This window comes from Poecilia formosa, unplaced genomic scaffold (genome assembly GCF_000485575.1).
Source record: "Poecilia formosa unplaced genomic scaffold, Poecilia_formosa-5.1.2 Scaffold432, whole genome shotgun sequence".
NCBI lineage: Eukaryota > Metazoa > Chordata > Actinopteri > Cyprinodontiformes > Poeciliidae > Poecilia > Poecilia formosa.
The window spans coordinates 40,987-64,128 of record NW_006800371.1 but is presented as its reverse complement, the minus strand read 5'-3'; the positions used below and the strand labels follow the sequence as shown (position 1 = coordinate 64,128).

Below are 23,142 nucleotides of genomic sequence, written 5' to 3'. Positions count from 1 at the left end.
ACCATTGCTTTGTAATGTAAAACCTGAAGGAAAACATTTTAGACAAAAAAAAAAGTAATTTGGGGAAAGATGTAGCGAAATGTGCTGATGGAACGATTCTATACACTCATGGGCATGAAGTCAATCATTTTCAGCTTTGAATGCTTCTCTTTTTTACTGTTCAGATTGGCAAGGTTTGCATGCAGGTTTTTGTCTATGTGCACTACACTAATAGTTTAAATGTCCTCTTAGCATACTGCAGAGAAAGCCAACCCTCTGTATAGACAAACCTCTGGCTGGATTATTTTACAATTCTTCACAACAGAAATGGTAGAGTTAATTCAAATCAATTGGTTTCCTGGTAGAGACCCGACTATCGAGCCATAAAATATTCACAGGCTTATTCCCAAGGCTGATTTGTCCAGAACTGAGTTTGATGTGTGTTTAGAGTTGATGAATTTCAAGGTAGTCCTCGTATGTTTCATGTCATGCTTGACAGCAGGTACATTGTGCTTTGATTTGAAAGCGAGGAGCAGTAATGAACATGCGTCTTCTCAGGCTGAGGCGAACATACCGTTTATCACAATGTCAAAATTTTCAGCCAGAATTATACAAGCAGCTTGATGGTTACAAAAAAGTGTTTGCTTTACATATTTTGTGGAGACGTGTGCATGTGTTCCACCCTGTGTAATTTAGATGAAACATTAATTTAAATGTATTCATCATACACTTTGTTTTTTAGATCTGTATTACAATATTACCCTGTGTTTAAAAAAATATACAAGGTTCAAATGCATAATTGAAATAAAAAAGAATGTATGTAAACGTCTGGGCAGCACTGAATAGATGACCAGCATTTCTGTTATAATTCACTGAAAAGCTGACTTCGTCCTGCGGCTACATTCAGGGAGATAAAGCAGCATTTCTGTTGATTTATTGATGAGAATAGATGCAAATTAGATATTAAATGCATGAAATCACTAACAGGCTTGCTCAGTCAAGGATCTCATCTCTTTGATATTTATTTTAACTAGTTAAAAATTGTATCAGACCAGTTTACATCAATATGAACAGAGGAGCTAAAGGAAGGATGAACCTCTCTGAAAGTCTTTTGTCCTCTGCACCTGATGCATTCTAAAAAATATATCTTTATCAACTCAGCTCAGGATGTTGGAAAGCTGCATAGCCGCACCCATTACAGTTTCAGAATCGGTAAATGGCAGATACTTCAGACACATGCAGTCCTCCCAGTCCACACCAGGCTGATCCTGGATCAGTCCCACCTCTGCCAGCTTCATCACCAGCAGGGCTCGCTTGACGGTCAGCCAGTTCTGCACAGCCGTGACCGACGAAGAGCCTCCGTGGCCAGATAAGGAGACCCGGGGCCCCCACAGGAGCACCTGCAGCATGGCTATTATGTCCGTCATCTGGGGACCGTTCTCGCTCTGAAGCAGAGAGGACAAATGAAGAAGTCCCGTTCGGTATACAGACAGAGTAGGGTCTTTGTGGGTTTCCTGAGGACGCAGGCAGAAGTGAATTAGGGCTACTATTTGGCATTTAATGGAGGTCAGAGCCTGAGGGGCCGAAGCAGCAGACTGTGGCGTCACTAGCACACGAGGACAGCCATATTTCCTCCACAACTCCTGCACCCAACCTACTTGACCATCCCGTTCCAGCACCTCTCCCCCTTTACACCTCTGCCTGCCGGGCCAGACCAGAAGGATCTCTTTGGGTCTGAGCTCAGCTGCAGCAGCACTGCTGCTGTGCAGGTGGTGTAAGCCCATTAAGACCTGCAGCACCAGAACACACACCTGTCTGTTGTAATTCTGACAGTCGCTGGGCTGCACCAAGCAGCTGTCCTGAACAAAGTCCTCCAGGGTGGCGTGCGGCAGATCACGTTCCACGCTCACACAGTGTCCTCTCTGAAGGAGAGAGTGAACCGTCATGCTGAGACAACAGGACGCTTTCTCATCGCTGCCTCCGTCTGGCGGATCAGGATCCCTGCAGTCTGACTCTCCAGCGGTGGGAAGATCTTGCGTTGCGTTGGTTTTGCTTTCCTTATCGATGCTTGGTTGGAAATAAGCGATGACATGTTGCACATTCGCGTGCAGGTTTTCTTTGTTACGAGTCGAAGGAGCGTTCTTCGTCCCTTTGCATGCCTACACAACAAATAACGGGAACAAAATGCACTCGTTGCATCAAAGTGTTTTGCAATTCTGTGATAAATGGGACAAAAAAAAGAGGTCTGTAGCTGCAGCTGGTGTAGCTGTTGAAAGGAAGCTATGTTTGCACCACAATGAGTAGAACATTTGCAAATGCTGATAAAGATCAAGATTGTTTTTAATGCAATGTGGTTTGTATTTCAGACCTAACTTGCCATGAAAAATATCAAATCATAAAAGACTACATATGAAATAAGAGATGTGCAATATTACCCTCAAACCAAGCACCCTCCCGGGGAACTTTGGGCTCTGGAGGCTGTAGTAGGTCTTGTCTCCGATCTTCTTTGGCTTGCTGCCCTCACACAGCAGGAAATCCTGAGGCTCATATGAGTCGCAATCCCTTTCTGTCACCGTCAGGATGCTGCGCTCCTCAACGCTCTTAGCCATCCTTCGAAGGAAGAGCAGCTGACGATGCTGAATCCTCCCTGAGACAACACGCTGGTCCTTAAAGCTCCCAAAGATGGAGGCTAGATGTTCATCTGGGGTATCAAAGGTCAGCTGGGACAGGGGCTGCAAGGGAGTGGGGCTTCTTCTGGCTGGTTTCAAGTCTTGAGTCTCCTCATGCATGAAAGTGTCGGGTATCGGTGCCATCATGTAGAGGGGGTTGTCAAAGTTCTGAGGACGTTTTTGCAGAGGAGAGAGTGGAGAGAGGGAGCAGTGCGCAGGTGGATCAATGCCGGGAAGAGAGAGGGTGCGGGTCAGCTTCTTCTTTGGAACAGGGGGTGGCATGTCATCGGAGAAGAATCTCACCTCGTGTTTGAATGGATCTGGGGAGCACAATGAGAAGGAACCTTAGGTCTAAACAAAAATATAAGAGGAAACAGGCTGGATTCAAGAGTCGCAAACGTTCAAAATAGTTGTACAATCGCAGGTTGTATGACATTTTCCCAACTTCTGGATCGCTGACGCCTTCAGTGGTTTAGATATTCATCTCTAACCAATTCTGTCAGTATGTTATGCAACAATAAGGACGGAAAGATCTTCACAGACCTTTAGTTTCACAATGAGATGCTTCTTGTCAGACCCTTGGTAATGAGACACTTTTTAATAGGCAGTAAGTGACAGGATATCCTTTTAAATATTAATGTACTTCAGCTGCTTTCATCTCTTTCTGTGCCCTTTTGCTCCTTCCTTTCTTCACGTGGTCAAAACTTTTCCCCTGTGTTTTCCTGTGTGTCCACAGTGTTTCACATAACTTTGTGGACATCTGTAGTTCGATATGTGTGGACGAGTTGTTATTGACATTTGATGACAATTTCCCATTCATCTTTTTTTTTTGTTTGTTTGTTTGTTTTCCTGCAAAGCCTAATCTTACTCTAATCTGACACACATCTTTTCCCTGTCATGCCTCCCAACCAAAAAGCTGCTACATAGATAGTTTTTCTTTAATGAAACAGAGATTATTTCCCACTCACCTTGCAGAATGAATGGGGAATAAGCTTCTGTGTTATATAATATTTGTACCAGTGAAGAACTAAATAATATATAGATTCAAGTTTAAAAGACAGCTTGAAACGTAAAGTAACTTGTCATTTATTAGCAGTATTTTGTGTGGGTAATAGAAACAAAAGTGATTATGTTCACTTTTGAACATATTCAAACTATTGTGTTTCTTAACTATTGTGTTAAGAAACACAATAGTTTCTTAACTTTTGTCCACCCCTGAATAAATGTGACCAATTAAAAGGTTTCATTTTTAGTATATTTTTGGACGGTTTAATAAAAATTCATTTATTTTAGAACTTTATATGCTCTAAAATAAAGTAAATAACACATTTGTCCAGAGTGTAGGGCACCTATTTACCTAACATGGCCTTGTTTCAGAAAAGACTATTTCTATTTTAGGACTTAAAACACAGGAAGCTCTTTGGTAAAAATGCAAAAAAAAATTACCACTGACTAGTTTTTTTCTCTCTTTGCTAAGTATTTTATTACCTCAATTTAATAAATGAGCACTAACATTTTCAGTTTGAACTTAATACAGTATTTTTATTATTTGTATGTTTCACCTCATATTTTAACTTATTTGGGGTTTTATTATTATGACAGCTGGATGACCCAAATTTCCTGCGAAGTTATTCTACTCTGAAGCTCACTTTGGAATTTGCTGAAAGTAAAAGTCACATAGTGGTATACTTCCTCTCTCTAGTTCTCACGAACTGAAAGACGAACTGAGGAGAGGAGTGAACTACTCCTCCCATTTGTTCCCCTAATCAACACCAGCCGCCAGTTCAGTGCAGAATTTAAATCCTGCACAAAATGACGAGTTGCAAGCAGTCCTACCGTAGCGCTGGTGGATGGGACACTGGGCTGCATGACAGTCGGTGGGCTCAGAGAAGACGTCTCCGTTGAATGCAAAGCTGGGATGCTGAAACCCAGCGGGGCTGAAAACAGAGTCTGACTCCACACTGGAACGTCTGAAGGCATGCACAGAATAGTTCCCCTATTAAAGCGTGCATATCTGCAGAACCGTCCTCTGCAGAAATAGTCTGATTTTTGCAGAATATTGTATTTTTTTCCCCCTACAAGTAAGAACATGCACTGCAAAAATACTTGAACATACAATGACAAATGATCTGTGAAAATATAACTATTGTAAAATATTTTTTTTTTTTTCATTTTTCATTTTTTCAAAGAAAATCTTATTAATGAGAGTCTGATAAGTACTTTGGCCTTACCTGTGTTGTTTGACAGGCAGTATTGGAGGCTGATCCTTCGCTCTGCTACCAGAAGCAGACGCCATCGGGAACTTAAGCTTTAACACCTCAATCCTTTCCCCTCACCTCAGCAGCATCTCCCTCCTCTGACTTCTAGCGCACTAGAAGCTCAGGAGGCCAACTCACCGTCTCTTTTAAAGACTTCCTGTCTGCCTCAGTTTCTGCTTCCTACTACTTCATCTGAATGGTTGCGTATTTCAAAGTGACTCGTCTTTAAAAGGTGTTGCTCGGCAGACGTCTTACTGCGACCAGTTTCCGTCAGAGCTTGAGGTTGGCACCGGAAGAGTTGTCTCTGTACTGAGGGCAAAGCTGCTCTCTGAGCTAACCTCAACGCCGGCAGAAGGAGGAAGAGCAGTTACAACAGAGCGCCTTCACGTTGCGCTCGTTTCTGTCTGTTTTTCCCAGGTGCAGCTCGCCGGTGTTTCATCCTAAGCTCATGTGACGTTACAGAACTAGTTTTGCAGGCTTTTGCATCAACTTCATATGCTTCTATGACCTTTTTCTACTGATCACGTATTAAACTAGGACTGCATGCAGGTGCAGTTTGTAGCACTGTTGCCTTGAATCCCAGCCTGGGGGCTTTTTGGTGCCTCTTCCCAGTAGGAGACCATCACAGGGCATTATAGAAGCAAACAGATATTCAAACCTACGACTTCCTTGCTGCAAGGCACCAGTGGCACCACATCGGTAATGGGCGATCGCCCAGAAAACCGCAATCAAGCCATGCAACAGCCTCTAATAAACAGAGCAGAACAAAGAGCTGATTTAGAGGCCATGTGAAGACATCCTAACAGATGAGATGACACCTGTATCCTGTCAGCATCACATAAAACATCTTTGCACCACTTTTGCTATGTCGTCCTCTCAAAACTGAGCGAAGGAGTTATTTGAGTTACAACAGCGAAGCTATATTAAGTTCTCAGGTTGCAGCTATTCTCATGTCCCAGTGTGATTGTGGATAAACATTGGTTATTTTGAAAGACAAAATATGATATTAAAATATGAGCCTTTTTTTTTTTATTTTGAAAATGTTTTAATTCAGTTACTCTTTTCCTATTTGAGATAATAGAAATATAAAATATCTGGTTAGAGAAACAAAAAAAATTTTTTTTCTTTTTGTTTTCATTTCTTAGCAGGTGCCTATCATATGTCTAGACTTTAGGAGGCACTTTTTTTTCTTCTATTCACCTTGACTTGTCTCTAAATCGAAAGTTACATCAAATGCAGAGACAAGTGTCCATGTGGACTGAAACACAAATGAAACAGGCTATCAGTTGGAAAGATAACAAGGATGTTAATTTTCTAAAACATTAATAATAATCTAGCCAGCCAGCCTACCTATGAAATTTAAATCATTTTAATCTCACTGTATTTAAGCCATAATAGCATGTGACAGCACATCCTGGAAAGTGAGAACAAGCACTGGGTAACATATCTCCCCTGAATGTCTCTCATCCTTTATCATCTTCATCATCCTCATCTCACAGCAAACTGACGTGTTGCCTGGTGACAGGTCAGCACCAGTGTGGTGTGAGAATTTGCAATGACATGTAGCCTAATTATTAATCATGTCTGAGTCTAAATGGTGATTTAACAGAGCCAAACCTGCTGCATTGCTCTCTGAGAACAAGGTGTACGGAAGAGACAGCGCCATCTAATGTCACGACAGCCACATGGTGGTTTCACATTTAAGTGTCTGCTTACAGAAATATGAATAGAATGAGTTTTTTTTTTCTATTTCTTAGCCAGATGTGTTTTCTAAATACCTTAAATCGGTAAATAACTACAATAAAATTGAATAATAGCTTATTGTTACTTTTTTTTTTGCATATCTGTCATCAGTTTCTAAGAGAAAACAAGAAGACCAACATCTGTTTACACTCCTGCATTAGGAGTCGCATTAAAAAAAGACAGTTGTGGTTTTTAAGACTAAAACAATATCAAAATGTTGGTATTTAAATCTCCCTTGTTAAAAAAAAAGGAGATAACATTCCCGTGATTCGTTTTCATTTGAATTTTCACTTCCATATGAGAGCAGAAACAAAGACGGAGTTCACAAATCTGAGAATCGCTCTCAGTCACCTGCTTTACTCAACAGGAATTACACTGCATTGTTCTGACTGACCAGAATCCTGGCAGAGTATGACCGATTCCTGTTTCCACTGAACACACTAGTCGTGGTGTTATTTCTGTCCTCCTCCTCTGGAGTAAAACATGATCAGATTCTAGTACTTGATGCTGATGTCATATATATTATGACTAGATGATGGTTCCTTCTCTCTGTCTGGAAATCATTTGTGCACAAAAGCAGTGTGCAAAGTTAAAGTTAAAGTTAAAGCAGATGTCTTTCTGCTTAAGTATTCTTACTGTTTTTTTTTTCTCACTTGTTTATACAATCAAAGAAAAATGTGAAATTTCAGTTGCCTCTGATATTCTCAGCTACCTTATTTCATGCATAGCTTTATTGCACAGCAGTGTCTCTTTTTAATGGTCCTTCTTGCATAGTAGTTTACTTTGCTGCTGCAATAATGTGAAAAAGTGTAAAAAAAAAAAAAAAGTCATAATTTCATCCCTTGCACGGTGGATCCATACTATTTGGCACATACTAAAAAACACTAAAGAAAGACTTCATTTGTTTGGAAGGGAAAAGTTTTACACATAAAATAAATATTAATACACTCAAAAGTCCAAATAGAAAACTTGTGGTTGAAGCTCAAGGAGATGCTTCCAATCTCTAAGATTTGGGGTTCATCACCAAAAATAAAATGTAACTAATGAATAAATACATTTTCAGTTGCTATTTGCATGAGCAAAAATCCTTTTTTAAATTACTTTTTTAAGAAAATGTATTGAAACACTTGTTTTTTTTTTTACTTATTTTATATTGTTTTTCTTGTCGTTTGAGCGATGCCTGTCTCATTTCCTAGAAACAAATTTCCTGGCTGAGTGAAAAACAAGTTTAGATTTAACTCGACCAGAGGTGTGAATATTAATGGGCTCACAGATGCCGTTTTATTGTGTTTTTCTAGAGGCTCTGTATTTGTTTGGGCTGCATACTGAATCTGCTTTCTGAATTTTCTCTTCCTGATTACTAGAAGGCTCTCAGAAATTAAACATCCATTATTTTGTCTCCCATTCATTCCTCACTGCCTGCTCCTGCTTTTGTAAACGCTTTAGAGGCTGAATTTCATTAAAGCCGAAACCCTTGATTACCCAGAAGCACTCAGGAGAAACCTTTTACGTCATGCAAATAAACAAACCGCATAGTAGCGAGATTATAAATTTAAATTCGTGTTTGAAGGAGCAGCTCCATCGCCGTTTGCGTCACAGTGCGATTTATCCTCCACATTTCGGTGAGTGGGTGGCAGATGGACGCATCGAGTGACCAACATTAAGACCCTCTTCAGCGAACCTCTTCGGCCGTGAGAGGGGCAGGTCTGGTTTCTCTGAACACATCGCTGAAGCGGGACTGTGGAAACATTGATACAAACTGAAGCAGGTAGCCTGAAGATTGGCCCATCAGGGCGTCAAACTATAAATCCAATCAGATTTATACAGCGTTCTACCATTTTGATTTCTTTCTTTCTTTTTAATGATGCATTCGAACCATTATTTTACAGGTGTGAAATAATTATGCAACATATATCATCAATGAATTTACAAAACAAGAATCGAGTTGAATTTACAGTGAATTTTCTCCTGTTCATTGGGGTCAAAATTAAATATACAGACTCAAATATACACATACATTCTTACTAATACTTGGTCAAATGTCCCGTAGAAAAACACAGAGAAACTAAAAGTGTTTGTTGCTGCTTGAAACTTGTTTTTGTAGCCAGCAACGCGCTCTTGGCATTTTTTTTTTTCTTTGGAAGGATATTCAACCACAATTCTTGAAATTCAAACATAGTCGACACATTTTCCTAAGACCAAAGGTTTGGGGAGAGCATTTTATAGTTAATGTCAGCCTAATTTCCCCATTTCAACACCAATTCGGATGAGTGTTTTTCGATAGTTGTCCTTTCTGGAGCACTCACTTGTATTTACGCATAAATTTTTTTTTAACCCAAACATTCATTCACTCTTGAAAGTAAATTGATATGTTCAGAATAAATATGTAAAAAAACAAAACAAACAACAACAACAAAAACTGGAGAATATTTGAAAGTGTGAACATGATCTAAAGAACTCCATACAAACTCACAAGCACGGTGATGGATGCATCATGCTGAGGGCGTGTTTCAGAGCCAGTGGCACCAGTACATTGATGAAGGATGATCACAATAGAGGATTATCTCTTAGTGAATTAAACTATTTGAAATTTGGACTCAATTGGACCAGAAATGTTTGTCAGACTCAATTATTCATGCAGGTTTTTACGTTTTACAGCTGCAGGAAACGACACATATTATAATCAAATGCAAACTTTTAACCAGCTTACACAGTTGACACAAATGACATTGAAAGTCAAACTTCTTTTGTCAGTGTGCTACATTAAATGTTTCTTTATGATGTGGTAGAAGCGTCGTTTTAGCTTATCTGGTGGCTTTGGCGTAGAGGAAGCAGAACTTGAGGCGGATGGGGAAGCGTGCGGCTCTCCTCTCAGTGAACTCTCTCCGCCCTGGGAAACAGGAAAGTCTTTGGACGGCTTCTTCTTGGCTCCTAACAGGTGGGAACAGTCCCCTTTGACGACCGCCGCGTTGGATCCTGAAGCACAAACGGCACTAGAAGCCTTGTTGTCGCTGTATAGGCGGTGCAATCCGGCCTGACAGAGCAGCGCCTCCTCACTCGCCATCTGTGGGCTCTGGCTTAAAGTCACAAAGCCGTATGGTGTGGTGACCTTGGTGAGGTGGGGCAGGGACAGAGCGGCCTTACTCGTCGGGTCCAGGCAGTAAAGGGTGCTTTTGTTGGAGGGAGGAAATGGTACGTCCTGCTGACGGAAAGATCTCCTCTTGGCTAAAGGGTCTGAAAGACACCGCTCAGCTTTGCGGCCTGACAGCAGCAAACTGGAGCAGGAGGAGGATGAAGATGAAGAGACGTTAGCCCCACAGCTCCTTAATTCTCCCTCTGACTCTGCTTCATTGTCCTCTGCCTCCTTGTCCAGTGACCGTAAACTGGTCTGTACTGACAGACTTGGTATGGTAAACTGTGGGATGCTATCAGGTGTCAGGATGTTGGCGAAGATGTTTTCTCGGCTTGTTTGTGAGTCTGTGGAGCATCCAAAGGACTTTGCGCTGCTGGTGGCCCACAGCAGGGCCCGGATCCCCGCACTGCTGCCGCTGTGCCTCCTGGTTGTGGAGAGATCACCCGAAGCTTTGCTCCCACTGCATATAGCACCAAAACTGAATGTTCTCATCACTGGTTGCTTATCCATTTTGTAAGGGTCTTCCACTGCCGCTGCGCAGGTTTGATTGTAGCTTGACAAAAGGCGGGGCAACAGGAGGCTTTTATATTCATCTAGTTGCACCTGTTTGGTTTTTTTTCTTCAAACGCATAAAAGGATACGGAGACGTGACAGAAACTCCACCCGGAAATGGTTACCAATTAGAGAGCCGCACTCGTATGGAAGCACGGTTAAGGACTTGTTTCTCAAAGCTCTTCAAATGCAAAGTAGCAACAAGAGCAGGAACAGCATCTGTCTGCCTCTCGAGCCCCGAAGCAGTGATCTGATATTAGACCACAACACTTTTGTTACGATAGAAATGTTTCAGGGCTAGATTTCATTATCAATGAGGGATTACTCAAGTGGAGTTGAAAAAATGTGTTATTTTGATAGAAACCAAATAGTCCCACACAGAAGAATGTATGGCTTTTTAAAAATATTGCTTCCAAGTGCAGAGGAATAAATTAAACTACTTTGTGGGTGTTTTGCTAAAATATAAGTTGGCGTTTGGGTGGAAATAGATGTAAATGTGTATCTGTTGTTCATTCAATGTGACACAAACCACATGAACAGCAGTTGCAAAATCTTTGTAAAATATCCTTACCTAATCTATATGTCTACATCACTTCCTTTTTTTATGTTTGTACACTGCAATACTAAATAGATGCTCTTAGTTGAGCAATACAGCTGTGATGTTTGACTGTCAGCAAAATGTTTCTTATCTGAAATGCTGTTGTAGTTCTAAATCAGATGTGAAAGGGTGGAAACCCTTTAAAAAGTTCCACTTTTTGCCTTTTTTGTCCATATGTATATATTTATTTTTTGGCAAATGTGTTTTTTTTTTTATTTTATTTTTCGGAGTATCTGTTAATTAATTGACTGAAAAAAAATATTATCCAATCATTTGCTAAACATTGTGTGTCTTAATGCTGTTTTCCTTTAAATGACAAAACAGAAAACATGAAGGTTCCGCACACTTGGCCCACATTCCGCATTCTGCGTTAATTAGCTGGACGTGTCTATTGGTTTGTCCTGATTACACCAGGTGCGTTTGTCGGTGCTCATTGGCCACATCGACGTAACAGAAAAATACATGTTAGGCCCCAAAACTCTCAGTGATATTCATGAGCGTCTCTCCCCCGCTGCAGACCCGGCAGGTCCAGGCTTTGTCCCGCAGCACCATGTCTTGTGAAGCCTCCGGGGACGCTGTGGCGCAGCCTGAGAACTCTGAGGTGAGGGTAAACTCTGAAACACGCCGCGGCCGGCCATGTGTCTGTGATCAGTCCGTTTGTTCGGCGCGTCTCCCCGTCTGTGTCTCCACCTGTAGGGCAAAGTGGTGAGGAGAGACGGCGTGTTTCGCTCTGTTGTGCGCGGCCTCCTCTGGCCTTTCAGCATCGTTGTAAGTTTTTGTTTCAAAACCAACAAGGAGGGAAGGTTCCTCAGGCGTGGACTAACTCTGTGCACGACTCCAGGCAAGGGTCTTCCGCGGAATTGTGTGGGTGCCTCAGCTGAAAAGCCTCTCCTGCTCCGTGGCTTCCAGCCCGGCACGTCACAGCCTCACTGGCCATAAGCGCCTCTCCCGGTTCACCCGGCTGCTGCTGCGCATCCTGCCCTGCTGGGCGCAGGCCGCCCTGGGCTACCCGGTGTCCCGCAGCATTGGGCGTTCGTTGTCCCCAGGTAAGTAGCCCATTTTGTTTTCACGTTAAAACATGGACGTCCGGCTCCAGACCTGCCAGTTTTAATTGAGTTTCTACTCCAACTACCACCTCAGCATGTCAAAATTCTGCATAGGCTTTAAAATTAAGAATATATATATATTTTTTTTATGTAAATGACAAACTCTTTGAAGATATAAGCTATATTAAATTCTGTGCTGAAGTTGGAATTTATTTCTTATGTTTACACTTTATTTGACCAAAGCTGCATGTTGAAGACCCCTGGTGTAGAACCAATCTGTTCTTAGAGATTGGTTCTACAAGTTTTCATGCTTTTAAAAATCATCTTTGGCTCTGAAGTGTTCACATAAAATGCCAAGTTTATCTAGGAAAGAAATTTAAATTAAGTCCAAGAACCTTGGCTTACACTGTGTTCTCAACTAGTGGCTCTATATAGTTTCATTACAATTTTAACTTCACTCTAGTATTGACCAGCTAGGGCTTATGGCTCTATCCTGCACTGATGAGTCCACCCATTCATTACCTGTACAATATAAAGCTTGTTATAATTGGTAGAATTTATTTTTTTCAGTTTGCATGTATGAAACGTGTATAGTTGAATCTGTCTGAAAGGGGCATCTTGCTGGAAAAGCTACTTTAATCTCATGCAATGACTAGTTTACTTGCATTTTTCTAGAAGGCAAATGAGCTTCAAATAGTTGCTTTACTCAACCAGTATATTCATGAGTGGAGCTTCATCTACCTGTGACATTATGGATTATTGTAGGTGGTTCTGCATTTTCTCTAAACAGACGTCAGCGTTTCTCCTACTAAACCATTTGGAAAAGGCAGCAAGAGAAAAATAGATGAGCTTGATGACGACTACGATGAGGAGCCATCCTGGGTGATTGCGCTTTCTAAGGAACTTCCAGATGATGATGACTACTCAAATGATCCTGACTACGAGGTTTGTTCATATGAGCTTTCATTAATTGACATGTCAGGCCAGTTGGTATTGGTGTCGCCTTGTGCATGTGTTGCTGATCCAACACATGCACGTGATTAGATAACTGCAGTCTGACTTTTGTAGAAATGTGTCCTTTAATGCGAGTTGAACACAGAAAAGCCAGACACTAGTTGACTACCATAATTGGACACCTATGTTAGCTGGTGTTCTTGACTAGCTTAAATCCAATGCCTCTAAATAAACGGCCACAACTCTAAAGTTATTCCGCTATTTGTAGATGTCTGATATGTTGACCCTGAAGGGTTTTGTCTTTCTCAGACCACCACAGAAGAGACGGACAGTGAGGAATTCGCCTCAGACGATACAGAAAGTAATCTTGATATTTCAGGGAGGAGTGTCGTTATCGAGGACGTGAACACGGTGAGATGACTTGCAGTCTCATTGAGCGACATCGTGTAAGGAGTTTACTTCATCTGTCTGCTTTATTTACAGGATGTTGCTGTGCCTTCTGAGGGGTCTACAGCTGTTTAATTTTTTCATATGCTGTGATTTTTTTGTATGTTTATATATTTGGTAATTCAATAAAACTTTATTTTGCTCTAACATTGTGGACTCTTTACCACTAGATGGCAGCATTGTGTTTTCAAAGATTCATGCTGAGGTACCATTACAAATGTGATGTGTTCTTACAAGAGTCTAAGATTTTATTTTTTGTTCCCTCTTATCTAAAGCCATGTGCCTCAACTAGATTAAGTTTCACTAAAGCGAAACAGCTCAAAGTTTAGCAACACGGCTTGCAAAAACTGCCCATATTTATCTGTAGAGCGAGGGTCCAATCATGTGGTCCTTTTTTGTCTAGTGTCAACCTTTTCTGCTGCCTGCAGAGTAAAACCTCCTGTGAAGCATGCTATACTTATGGGAGGGGGAATGTCACTGAAAGGCCTCTTAAAGCTGTTAAACCCAAGCGACCCGGTTATCAGCACTTGCACTACACAAGCCCATTGCTTGAGGTCCATTCAACTCTAAGCTGGATTTTAATCACACCTGAGGTAATGACGCTCTAGTAGCTCATGGTGCTGCCAAAGCATTGTTTGCAGCACCTCAAACATTTTAAGCTTTACTTTCCAAAAACTTTAGTTGTAGGTAACATTTTTAGACGGGGCTCCGTTGTCTTGTAGCGAAACTCAATCTAACTCCTGAGGTGTAAAGTGAGCCTTGCAGGTTGTAACTGGGTTAGTCAAAGTTGCTTCCAGGGAGAAATTAGACTTCAGAGGGTGGTCCAGATTTTGACAACTGGAATGCAGCTAGAACACGTTTCATGTCCTAGGTGTTTGGAGAAAATGGTCCACATCTACAGTACTTAACAATGGGCAAAAGTTGCTTCCCTTTTTTTTTCATGCCAAACCAAACCGAGCCGAGCCAAAAACTCTTATCTGACTAAAATGGATCCAGTAGTATTTAGCAGACCTCGCATGACTAATAACTGAAATAAATTTCAGTTATCATTTTTCTCTGAAATTTCAAATCACTTGTAAGGTAGATGCAATTAATGGTTGAGACCTGGTGAGTAAATGTGGATCCTTATTCAGGTCAGTGGCTTGAAGGCTAAAGCTGAACCTCGGTCACTTGACTAGCTTTCCCAGGTTTGGAGAAAGTCATCGACCAAAGTTCCTATACCTGAAGGAACAATTAAATGTTTAAACACTGCTAAACATGGCCGACGCCAAAAGTTGTGACTGCAACAAACTTAAAATGACAAGAGTTTGAGATATGCTAATGTGAAATAACTAGAGAAGGATGACCCCGTCTCTTAATGGTGCAAAAAGGAAATGGGTTGTCTTCTTTTGCCACATTTGTAGCAGGAGAAACTGAAAAGCAAACACTGCTCACATCCTCGGCAAACAATCATCATTTCCAGTTTCATTTAATTTGACTGCACAGCTGTTCTGCAGGGGTTCACGTTAATTTGTCTACACCGTGCATTTCTGAATGACTAATATGGCAAAAAATAAGCAGTAATTTGGTAAACATCAAGATCCAGCTGCTTTCAATTAATTCCTGGAAGCCTTTGAGCCTGCTTTAACCGTACTTTGTGGCTTCCTGTTTTCTATCCCCCTCTGAGATCCATTTCACCTCCAGATGCTTGGGTGAAAAAGGGAGGCATAGTAAGAGGACATTAGTATGAAATGAATGCCGTGTGTGTATTGTAGAGGAGCAGCTGCAGTGAGAGCAGGATACAGAGGAGGAACTGATGGTCTCTGGGGTTTCTCATGGCTGTCTGAACGTTTGAAGGGTAGCCTGCTCAGCAGAGGCAGTGGTGGAGAGCATCAACCTCCATCTTTTGTGTTTGTAGTCAGCTGGAGACCATCTTTTAAAGCTCAAAGCTTTGTTTTTCACTTTGAAAACAATACATGTGAGGAACAACAATTGTTCTAAATGTGCTGCAGCAAAGGGGGAAAAATAAGACTGGCAGAGGATGAGACGGTGCACAGGGATTCGTTGAGATGATCAATTCAGATGCAGGGTGACATTTGCGGTTTACTGTGCCTTGCTAAAGTATTTATACCCCAAATTTTGTATTGATGTAAAGTGAAAGCCAAAGGAGACGTGGCTGAAAAGATATATATATTTTTCTTTTTACAAATAAAAATTTGAGGAGTCTCCTGCTGTTGTATTCGCTCAGTCCTGCAGTTACAGCTCCGAGTGTTTTAGGTAATCTCTCCACAAGCTTTGCAAATCTTTTCCTCTCCTCTCTCCTTTTTTGGTGAGTTGGATTTCAGTCTGGACTTTAAAAAATTCTAACTCATAATGTCTACTAATATATTACATTGCTGGCATTGGGTTCATGCTTGTTGTTCTGCTGAATAATTTATTCTTTTCAAGTTTTCCTCCAACATTTTCACAGGTTCTACTGATTTGTCTTTATTTAGTTCAATTTATTTTTGCCTCGGATCAGTTTCCATCACAACATGATGCTTGTAGGTCAGAAAGTTGCTTTTCTTTATATCACCTGGTCAGATCCCCTTCTTTCACATGTTTGTGGCAAACAAGACTTAATTTGTTTTTTTTTTGTTGTTTTTTTTTTTTTTTAGCAATGCTTTTAAGACCAGATTTGGGAGCTGGACGACTTATGTCAGTTTTTTATTTACACATGAATTGTAGATCTCTGTGGCTCCTGCAGAGTTGCTGTGAACCTCTCGGCTGCTTCTTTGTTTTCTGCTCTCATCATCAAACCTGTCAGTAGTTTGAGGATGTGCCATAAGAACAAGAAACGTAACAGCTGTATCACACACAGGTGGATTGTATTCCTAAATTAGGTGGCTTCTGAAAGAAATTGGTTGCACTGAATGTCAAATTGGTTTACTTTTTTTTTTCTCCAGATTTTTAATTGTAAAAATTTGTTTTCTTTCCCTTTCCTAATTATGCACTACTCTGTAGACGTCTCGCATAAAATCCTCCTAAAATCCAGTAAAGTTAGCAGTTGCAACATCCCAGTAAGTACAAAGTGCTAGAAATACTTTTGCGAAGCATTGGATAAACAACAAACAGCACTTTCTTGTGATGCTACACGGTTATATTTTTGGACCTCTTACCTGATCTATGTGAGCAGCACCAGAGTTGATGGAGTGCAGATGGCTGTAAAACCTTCCTGACACCAACAAATGCACACCTAGAGGCACAGCGCCGCAGAGCCACAGCCAGGACTTTGTGACATCGGCGTATTGTCACCTCAAATGGATAGCGGCAGTCGCCGGCTGCTCCCCGGCCCACAGTGTGACCTGCAGGCTGCTTTACGTGCTGCATGACAATGCGACCCTGAAACGTCACGAACACGGCCCAAACTCACTGCCATACCGCTTACTTTCTAATCGTAACACTCCCCGGCCCCTAAGCACAGTCATGCAGGGTGATTCACTTTACCTGAGGGCCAAATGACTGGCTGTCCCTGCGGATTTCAAGAGCATCCATCACCTTCAGAGAAGTGGAGCAGGAAAAGAAGGCATGAAAAATAAAGCAGACACAAGCAGCCCCTCCGTTCGTCGCACACTTTGAGGCACTGGATAGTGATGGGTCTCAAAGTTTTCAGAAGCGAAGAAAAGTGTGAAGACATTATGCGGATTATGATAATGCAAGCGCTGACACAGGAAGCTGAAGAAGACGTGTTACCAGGTGGACAGCTGTCACCTCAGGACAGGCTGTCCTTAATGATGTCAAGTTTTTGGAGCAAATCAAAATCAACCTTGCTCACCCCTGAAGATAATGCGGCATGGCATTTATTCCGAAACCCTTAGCGCTGCTTTAAATCCCATCAAATATGACAGTCTGAAAGGTTTGAGAGACGTCACATCTTTCTCACCTTCTTGCCCAACCCAAGAGCCTTTAAGGTCCTGTTCTCATAAGTAGAGCTAGCAACTACTCAACCTCCACAACCAGCAAACTGTGCAGCTGTCAGAAGTGTGTAAAAACACCTTCATGTTCCAGATCGGTGGAACTCCAGCCCATAAATGCCACTGTCCTGCAACTTTTGGATGCATCCCTGCTCCGAAGGATGAATTACCTCCCTGGTATGTTGGCAAGTTTTAAAAAAGCCTTCTCATTAACCATTAATTTGATAAAGATGCATTGTAGCTGGGACGCATCCGAAAGCTGCAGGACAGTGGCAGTCAAGGTCTGGAGTTTGGAGTCTGGGCGCCGGTGCTGTGACGACGCAATCTTGCTTTGATCTCGGTGACCTTTGGCTCCCCTTTATTCAATTTGTTAGCACCAGCTGAAGGACTGCCAACACCTTCTGTGTTTGCAGGGCGGTCAGCGTCTAGTGGACAACAATCTAGAATACCAAAAGGATTTGACTTTATCAACAACACGGAGCCCCGGAAGGAGCATTTCTACCTCTTAAACCTTTTCACATTTTGTCACATTTCCTCTTTTTATTCACTCCATAAACATTATCATATTTAAAAAGCAGCTGAATGTGCTTTTATTCAGACAAGCATTGCATTTGAGCATTACTGTCAGCTCTATTGTCTTTTTTTTTTTGATGAATTTTTCATGTCCATGTCTATTTAATTTTACTATTGTGTTTATAGTGAAATATTTTTGTCTGCGAGATGAAATAAAACCATAAATGGTTTTTAGGCATGGACACAATTTGCATTCAGCCTATTTTACTCTGATAGGCCTAAGTGAAATGCAGTGCAGTTTACCAGCAATTTGTCAATAGATTCACCCATGACTGCAGCTGTTCTGTGATGAATGCAGAGGTTCATCACAGAACAAAGTCATGAAGAGAAACGCAGCAGTCAGGAATAAAGCTGATATGTTTAATACAAGCTTAACCGTCTCGGCTTGTATTAAAGCAACATCCCAAGTTTTGAAGATCTAACACAGAACAATTAAGTGCATGATTGAAAAATTTAAGAACTAACGCAGTACAAGTGTCGAGGAAGGCATTGGAGGATATTTTGAATTTCTTCTTGGTGTATTTTATTTAATGACATCCTCATTTCTGCCATTTTAAGCTCCCAGTTGCCAAAAATCTTACTGGTTTTACTCAGAACTCAACCTAATCAGTCTGCACCATTGGAGAATAAGTTTAATGAAGAATACAATCTAAATAAAAAAAAAAATACTAATCTCATTTACAATCTTGTCTGCTCAACTAAATTGCGTCAAAGTAAAACACTTCATACAGTACAGTTCAAAAGGTTACTTTACAGTGAAGAAATAAAATGTAGAAAAATAGAAAACCCTTCATTGGGTTGAATCTGGCGATGCAATCAATGACATCATAAACCTTTGCAAACAGGAAGTGCTAGACCTGCTCCCCCTCTCCCTCCCCCCATACACCTGTTCTGGAAAGAAGGCTCAAATTCACTGATTTTTTTTTTTTTTTTTCAGTAGTCTTTGCTTTATAAACGTGTCTGGATGTAAAATGAAACATAAATGCTACCACAAATAATCCCTGCATAGGATGTGAAGCGAAATCACAACAGCAATGTTTAAACTAAATTACTACGAATAAGTAAAATAAAATGAAGTTATGAATTTATTTAAAGGAAAAGTGAGTAAATATAATCTAGACCACTTTGTTGCAGTTAAATCCTTATTTAAGTGACCAGAATCCTGCCTGAGACTTCAACTGATGTATTTTTTTTTCTCGTCTTTTTGCATAAAATACTAGAAGGATGATGGCTCTAATTTCAGGTTCCCTCGTTGTTCTGTTAAAGATTTACTTCTGATTCAGTGAATACTCTTGGGGTGGGGAAAAAAAAAAAAGAAATCAATTTGCCTCAAGCCCACTGCAGCAGGAAATATGTAACAAACAATGCAATGTCTGAAAAAAAGAGTCAAAGCAAGAAAAATATGCTCGGCTTTTTACCTCGACTCGGTGGATAAAAATACATTTGAACATTTTAATGCACTCTGTGTTCTTTCTGGCAGTGTATGTTGCCCATCTCGCAACTCTTGAAGTAGCTCTTTCACTAAAGAGAGATGAATCAACTCGGATGACTCACGTTTACCGTCGGCGTCTTCATCCTGAATACTGAGCAGCTCCCTAAGCCTCTTTACTTAAGAACATCTGCTAAATGTTGCAAATGTAATAGATTTGATGTTTGTATTATTACGTGGGTCGATCTTGACGGACGGCTTTATTTTCATGAAGTTACATGTCATCATGCATTCCTCATACTGCTACAGACGCCAATGCCATGGAAGTATTTCAGGCTGTTAAAAAAGGAATGTAACAGGTATTCAGCGAGACTCAGAAAGTCAAAGCCCAACATTGTTGGTGTCAGCTCCTCAGACTGTGAGGAGAGCGCTTGAATAAATATGCTTTGGCACCTTCCTCTGTTGGTTATCTTCCTCTGCAGCAGAGGTTGTGCCCCTGCAAGCTCACTTTGCTTCTCAGGTTTTTTTTTTTTTTACTCCTCAGCAGCATCACATTCCTTTACTCCAAAGGAAAATATCTCAGTGAAATTTCAGGCATTCTGTTTTCTCTTGTGAATGTTTGAGGATGTGCTGCCATTGTTCAGCGCAGCTGATTATATTCCACGTGGCTTCCAGTAAAGCTGCCCCTGGAATCTCTCTTTCACCATCGAGGCACGCTGCAGCCAGTCAGCCGTAGCTGCAGCTTTTTCTGGTTTCAAGACACAGACTTGGGGGTATGTGGGAGGGGGCGAATTTTATTTTTCTCATGTGATGATGAGAGGCAGCTGCTTCCTCTGATGCGGCACCCAGCTGCTCACACAGTGTGTACCCTTTCTCTGACTATATGCTTAGACTATGAGTTCACTGCCTAATTTATTTTCTGACGGCGGGCTTTGCTCTTCGGTTCACGACAATAGCTGATCCCTTTGGTATTTTGGTCTTTATTTTTTTTAGCTCTGGGTGGGCTTGTTGCTCAAGATATTTTCATTCATTTCCATGTTCTAAACTGAGAAAATATGCGAAAAAGCATGAAAAGAAGCTAGCAAAATGCAACTGAGGACAGATTTTAAAGTTGCAGAGGAATCATAGTATCTGTAACAGAAGATAGTAGTGATGGTAAGGTCCTTAGACCAAATGCGAGTTAATAAAGGGAAGATGTGAATAGTGCTTTGCATGAGTCAGAAGAAATGCTGTTTAACACGCAGAAACTAGGAGACCTAGCACTTTCCAGCACTTCAGTGGCAAAAACTGTAATGAAGTTGAAGAAATTCTTGTAGGCTTGAGTTTGACATGTTCTTCATAAGCATTGTTCCTCTCATCCATGTGCCAGCACTCCCATTTCTCTGAACAACTCTGTCCCCAGAATAGTTTCCCTAAATGAGCCAAGCAGTGACAGCCATTAGTTATTTAAACCATAGAAGAGAAGCGGGGAATCGAAGACTCTTAAAGTTGAACTTTTCTGCACATAATCAGTCTTTTTTTTGTTCTTGAGAATTTAATTGTGCTAAAGCACAATTTTTTTTTTTTTTTTTACACGTCGTCCATCTCTACAAAGTTACACATAAGGTATACGTTTGCTATTTGGAAGTGGAATTAAATTGCACATTGTTAAAAGATAAGTGAAAGCGCCAAGTTTCTCTCTGATTCTCTAATGATGAATTAATGTGTGGGCTGAGGATGGAGGGCAGCTCGGGTCATCCGTGTAATGATTTTAGTGCTTGCTCATCCTCTGTGACCAACTTTTAAATGTCACTTGATGGCATTCATAATGCAGCCATTATTCTGGACTAAGCTGGTTACATGAATCAACCCTTTGCAGCCAAACTTTGCTGAAAACTGACAGAAAATTAGAAAACGTTGTTGGCAGCAGTCCTGCAGATCTGAACAGAGCCAAAAACAGTGATTCCTAATTGAGATTTAAAGATGTAATTGCAAAAGAAGAAAATAAGGAGTGTGTGAAAGTCAGTATTATAGCAATGCTTGTTTCTGATCACTGTCAACCTCATAAACTGGATGTTCATCCTTGACAGGTGCTGTCAAGGATGAACAGTTGCAAGCATTTTGTCANGATTTTTGCAGAATATTGTATTTTTTTCCCCCTACAAGTAAGAACATGCACTGCAAAAATACTTGAACATACAATGACAAATGATCTGTGAAAATATAACTATTGTAAAATATTTTTTTTTTTTTCATTTTTCATTTTTTCAAAGAAAATCTTATTAATGAGAGTCTGATAAGTACTTTGGCCTTACCTGTGTTGTTTGACAGGCAGTATTGGAGGCTGATCCTTCACTCTGCTACCAGAAGCAGACGCCATCGGGAACTTAAGCTTTAACACCTCAATCCTTTCCCCTCACCTCAGCAGCATCTCCCTCCTCTGACTTCTAGCGCACTAGAAGCTCAGGAGGCCAACTCACCGTCTCTTTTAAAGACTTCCTGTCTGCCTCAGTTTCTGCTTCCTACTACTTCATCTGAATGGTTGCGTATTTCAAAGTGACTCGTCTTTAAAAGGTGTTGCTCGGCAGACGTCTTACTGCGACCAGTTTCCGTCAGAGCTTGAGGTTGGCACCGGAAGAGTTGTCTCTGTACTGAGGGCAAAGCTGCTCTCTGAGCTAACCTCAACGCCGGCAGAAGGAGGAAGAGCAGTTACAACAGAGCGCCTTCACGTTGCGCTCGTTTCTGTCTGTTTTTCCCAGGTGCAGCTCGCCGGTGTTTCATCCTAAGCTCATGTGACGTTACAGAACTAGTTTTGCAGGCTTTTGCATCAACTTCATATGCTTCTATGACCTTTTTCTACTGATCACGTATTAAACTAGGACTGCATGCAGGTGCAGTTTGTAGCACTGTTGCCTTGAATCCCAGCCTGGGGGCTTTTTGGTGCCTCTCCCCAGTAGGAGACCATCACAGGGCATTATAGAAGCAAACAGATATTCAAACCTACGACTTCCTTGCTGCAAGGCACCAGTGGCACCACATCGGTAATGGGCGATTGGTGCACCCTCATTTTCAAGCCATGCAACAGCCTCTAATAAACAGAGCAGAACAAAGAGCTGATTTGGAGGCCATGTGAAGACATCCTAACAGATGAGATGACACCTGTATCCTGTCAGCATCACATAAAACATCTTTGCACCACTTTTGCTATGTCGTCCTCTCAAAACTGAGCGAAGGAGTTATTTGAGTTACAACAGCCAAGCTATATTAAGTTCTCCGGTTGCAGCTATTCTCATGTCCCAGCGTGATCGTGGATAAACATTGGTTATTTTGAAAGACAAAATATGATATCAAAATATGAGCCTTTTTTTTTTTTTGAAAATGTTTTAATTCAGTTACTCTTTTCCTATTTGAGATGATAGAAATATAAAATATCTGGTTAGAGAAACAAAAAACCCCCAACATTTTTCTTTTTGTTTTCATTTCTTAGCAGGTGCCTATCATATGTCTAGACTTTAGGAGGCACTTTTTTTTCTTCTATTCACCTTGACTTGTCTCTAAATCGAAAGTTACATCAAATGCAGAGACAAGTGTCCATGTGGACTGAAACACAAATGAAACAGGCTATCAGTTGGAAAGATAACAAGGATGTTAATTTTCTAAAACATTAATAATAATCTAGCCAGCCAGCCTACCTATGAAATTTAAATCATTTTAATCTCACTGTATTTAAGCCATAATAGCATGTGACAGCACATCCTGGAAAGTGAGAACAAGCACTGGGTAACATATCTCCCCTGAATGTCTCTCATCCTTTATCATCTTCATCATCCTCATCTCACAGCAAACTGAC

At 41.0% G+C, this 23,142-nt stretch overlaps 2 protein-coding genes across 5 annotated transcripts; one reads left to right on the top strand and one right to left on the bottom strand.

The window, feature by feature from the left end:
• Window positions 1-333: 333 nt before the first annotated feature.
• Window positions 334-22,636, bottom strand: LOC103155503 (pseudopodium-enriched atypical kinase 1). 3 transcript variants are annotated; one of them, XM_007577212.2, is made up of 5 exons: window positions 4,880-5,610; window positions 4,485-4,618; window positions 2,415-2,968; window positions 1,791-2,138; window positions 334-1,493 (listed from the first exon to the last, which is right to left on the bottom strand). In XM_007577212.2, exons 1-5 carry the CDS (start codon window positions 4,942-4,944, stop codon window positions 1,137-1,139), a joined length of 1,458 nt encoding a protein of 485 aa, XP_007577274.1. In that variant the 5' UTR covers window positions 4,945-5,610; the 3' UTR covers window positions 334-1,136. The 3 variants fall into 3 exon arrangements, with proteins under 3 accessions (XP_007577274.1, XP_007577273.1, XP_007577272.1); XM_007577211.2 differs by lacking the exon at window positions 4,880-5,610 and adding an exon at window positions 21,608-22,636 and having other exon boundaries at window positions 334-2,138; XM_007577210.2 differs by having other exon boundaries at window positions 334-2,138.
• On the top strand, window positions 11,399-13,526 carry LOC103155504 (uncharacterized). 2 transcript variants are annotated; one of them, XM_016663628.1, is made up of 6 exons: window positions 11,399-11,533; window positions 11,629-11,700; window positions 11,774-11,978; window positions 12,769-12,923; window positions 13,242-13,331; window positions 13,416-13,526. In XM_016663628.1, exons 1-6 carry the CDS (start codon window positions 11,426-11,428, stop codon window positions 13,452-13,454), a joined length of 669 nt encoding a protein of 222 aa, XP_016519114.1. In that variant the 5' UTR covers window positions 11,399-11,425; the 3' UTR covers window positions 13,455-13,526. The 2 variants fall into 2 exon arrangements, with proteins under 2 accessions (XP_016519114.1, XP_007577275.1); XM_007577213.2 differs by having other exon boundaries at window positions 11,400-11,533; window positions 13,242-13,343.
• Window positions 22,637-23,142: the final 506 nt, after the last annotated feature.